Source organism: Fulmarus glacialis, unplaced genomic scaffold (assembly GCF_000690835.1).
Source record: "Fulmarus glacialis isolate BGI_N327 unplaced genomic scaffold, ASM69083v1 scaffold37382, whole genome shotgun sequence".
In the NCBI taxonomy this organism is placed as follows: Eukaryota; Metazoa; Chordata; class Aves; order Procellariiformes; family Procellariidae; genus Fulmarus; species Fulmarus glacialis.
Window position 1 is genome coordinate 1 of NW_009196562.1, and position 3,179 is coordinate 3,179.

At 58.9% G+C, this 3,179-nt stretch overlaps 1 protein-coding gene across 1 annotated transcript in view; it reads left to right on the top strand.

Moving 5' to 3' along the window:
• Positions 1-251: 251 nt before the first annotated feature.
• The window catches only part of TEX261 (testis expressed 261), a gene marked incomplete at its 5' end in the record, with an annotated part of 4,765 nt that continues 1,837 nt past the window's right edge, over positions 252-3,179 (top strand). The window contains 3 exons of the mRNA XM_009572238.1: positions 252-331; positions 805-958; positions 2,967-3,034. Coding sequence (XP_009570533.1) covers positions 252-331; positions 805-958; positions 2,967-3,034 — 302 coding nt within the window. The remainder of the gene's footprint in view (positions 332-804; positions 959-2,966; positions 3,035-3,179) is intronic.

The window sequence follows — 3,179 nt, forward strand, 5'->3', positions numbered from 1 at the left end:
CCCCGGGTGCCCCGGAGGTCGGGGGTCCCCCGGGCGCCCCCGGGTGCCTCGGAGGTCGGGGGTCCCCTGGGTGTCCCCGAGATTCCCTGGGTGCCCCAGAGAGTTGTGGGGAGGGGGGGCACCCCTGCCCTTCAGTCTCTCCCGGACGGGGTGAGCATGGACCCCCACGGCTGAAGGTGCTGATGTTTGCCGCCGTCCCTCCCGTGCCCCTGCTCCGGCCCGTGGGGCTGAGCCGGGCGTTTCCCCCGCAGCTGCTGGGCTGTACTACCTGGCGGAGCTGATCGAGGAGTACACGGTTGTCACCAGGAGGATAATCAAATACATGATCTGGGTAAGTCCCTGCGCTTGCAGAAACGGGCAGTTCCTTGCTGAAATCACTCCTGGGGCAGCAGTGGGGCTGGCTGTGGCGTGGGACGTCGGCTCTGGACGGAGGGGACAAGCGATTGGGAAGCTCCTGCTTCCCCTGGCCCCAGGGTGGCTCTGGCTCCCAAGGAGGGAGGTCGGCAGAGGCTGCTTCAATCGGCACCTCGCTTATCCGGGGGGATGGTGATCCTGCCTAACGCCTCCTGGGCGACAGCTCTCCCCCCTGGTTGGGGAAACTGAGGCCCAGCCGCAGCAGCAAGGTGGGATTCCCATTTGGACGTTTCCCAAGAGGCTGGTGCCGAGTGGGAGGTGGGTGGGGAGATGCGGTGCTGTCAGAGCGCCCTAAAAAATCACCTTGATCATGGCAGGATTGCTGCCTGCGCAGCTGCCTGCTCTCTGCACCCCGTCTTTGCCCCAGGCAACCCCCATTTTCTCTTCCAGTTCTCCTCGGCCGTGCTGGTCGGCCTCTACCTCTTCGAACACTTCCCCGGTTTCATGGTGGGCGTGGGGCTCTTCACCAACTTGGTCTACTTCGGTTTGCTGCAGACCTTCCCCTTCATCGTCCTGACGTCCTCCAATTTCATACTGTCCTGCGGTGAGTGGGGCCGTCGCCTTCCCGTGGGAGTGGGCGCCAGGGTGGGAGTGGGTGCTGGGGCGGAGGAAGCCTCGTCACCCCCATCACTGCGTGGGCTCTGGGTGGCAGCGAAGGTTTGGGTTTTGCTGTTGCAGCCATCGTGGCTTTTGGAAGGACTTTGAGCTTTGTGTGGTACTTTTTAATTGCGCTTTATGATGTGGCTGCGATAATCGTGGGCTGGGCCTGGTGGCACGGGAAGCGCCTTCGGCTGTGTGCCCCGGTGCAGAGCCAGGGACACCGGGCTTTGCCGGGCACCCTCTGCTTCACCCTCCGGCCGGTTCTGCTCCAAACGCAGGCGGCAATGCTGGGGAAGACGAGATCCCCGCTGTCCCAAAGCTCAGCGTCCTGCAGACCCCGTGTTCTGGGCCTTCACTGGGTCTTGTTAAAGAGCAGGAGGGATTTGAAGCAAACTAAAAAAACCTGGCGTGTGTAATTACAGCCTGACGTCACACTGGGCTGTGCGAGACGGTGCGTGTGTGTCATCGTAAGGAGCTGATGTTTAGAGGCAGAAAAGCTTTGGGACAGGTGTCCACAATTAATGTGGAAATTCATCAGGGTTACTAGAGAAAGTCCCATTAGAAGAGTGCGTTGCCGAGCTTAAATCAGGGATTTTTATTTTTTACGTTTGCACCTTTCCTGTGGTATTTGCCGAGCCCATGTCTGCGGCCGCCGCGGCTCCATCCCGGCTGGGCTGCGGGCTGCCTGGCCCTGCCTGGGCAAGCCCTGCTGCGAGACGGGCACGAGGGTCTCTCCTCTCTTCCCAGCGGCTGGCACGGGCGCAGGGTTGTGCTGCGGGGTCAGGCAGGGGCTTAAATTAGCACTACCGATATTTTTGCCAAAGCGGGCAGCTTAGTCGTTTGTCTGCCGCGCTCGGCTGATGAACAGCCAGAGCCGTGTCGTGGGCTGAACCTGGGACTAGCTCTGCCGCTGGGTCTGGGGTGGTGGACCAGTAGCTCTGCCAATTAAACTGGTTTTTGGCTGCTTGAGTAGGTCAAGTGGTTTCCTCCCACTGCGAGTTGCGGAGTCTCCTGCGTGTTTTAGTGTCCTGTGCACGGATTTGACTTCAAGTCTCTGCTCTGAGTGATTTGTAGTGACGCCTTAAGTAGCAAACGGGCAAAATTTCTTCCAGCGTGACTTTCTGGAGTCCTTATGCTTATTTCAGGGTGCTGTCTGTGTATGACTAAAATACCTTTGCTCCTCAAAGCGTTCACGTAGGCAGGGTTTTATCCGCTGCCTGAAAAATGAGTGTGGCTCTCCCGTGGTGCGTAGATCAGGAGCTGCGTTTTCTGGCGGACCTGGACTCTCGTCCTGATCTTCGGTGACGTCCGTAGGCTGGAGAGGACGATAAAGCAGGGCGGGATGCGGCGTTTCGTGTCGGGGCTGTCTCTTGCTGGGGCTCTGCTGACCCGGTGCTCCTGGGCTGGGGCTGCTGTCTTGGCATCTGGAATAAAAGACAAAAGCAAGCTCCCGTTCTGCCTCTTAGGAGCTAAGAGGTGTTTTTCTCTGCTGAGAACAGTGCTAACCCTACTGTCCTGGCCGCCTTTCAGCTTGACTTGGTTTACAGATGGCAGAAGAGCTTCTCTCCGCAGCAGCTGTCGGGGACGTGGGGTTTTTCGCTTCTTCTCTCAGCGCTGCGCAGCATTAGCAAGTGTCAGGCTGGGCTCTCCAGGCTGCCCTCGGGGACACGGAGGGACGAGGGACTCGACCGGGGCTGCGCACAGTAACAGAATGGAGCTGGGGGGGGGACTCTGGCTGCTCACACCATTTCTCACTAGATGCGTGAAAATATTTTAGCGACAGCAGGATTCCAGGTGTAGAGGGGCGGCGGGGAAGGGGACGCGCGGCAGGGAGGAACTGCTCCTCGTGGGGTCTGCGGCAGCGGAGGTGGATGTCCCCTTTCGGGGGCCTTGGAATACGCCAATGGTATTTTTTCCAGGCTGGAGACTGACTTTGTGTTTTCCTTTGGCAGTGCTGGTTATATTCAATCACTACTTAGCGTTCCAGTACTTCGCCGAGGAGTATTACCTGTTCTCTGAGGTGAGAGACCTTTGGGAAGGAGTCGATCCGTGTTTTTCCAGCCAGAGACCTTTGGGAAGGAGTCGATCCGTGTTTTTCCAGCCAGAGACCTTTGGGAAGGAGTCGATCCGTGTTTTTCCAGCCAGAGCCCTTTGGGACGGTGTCG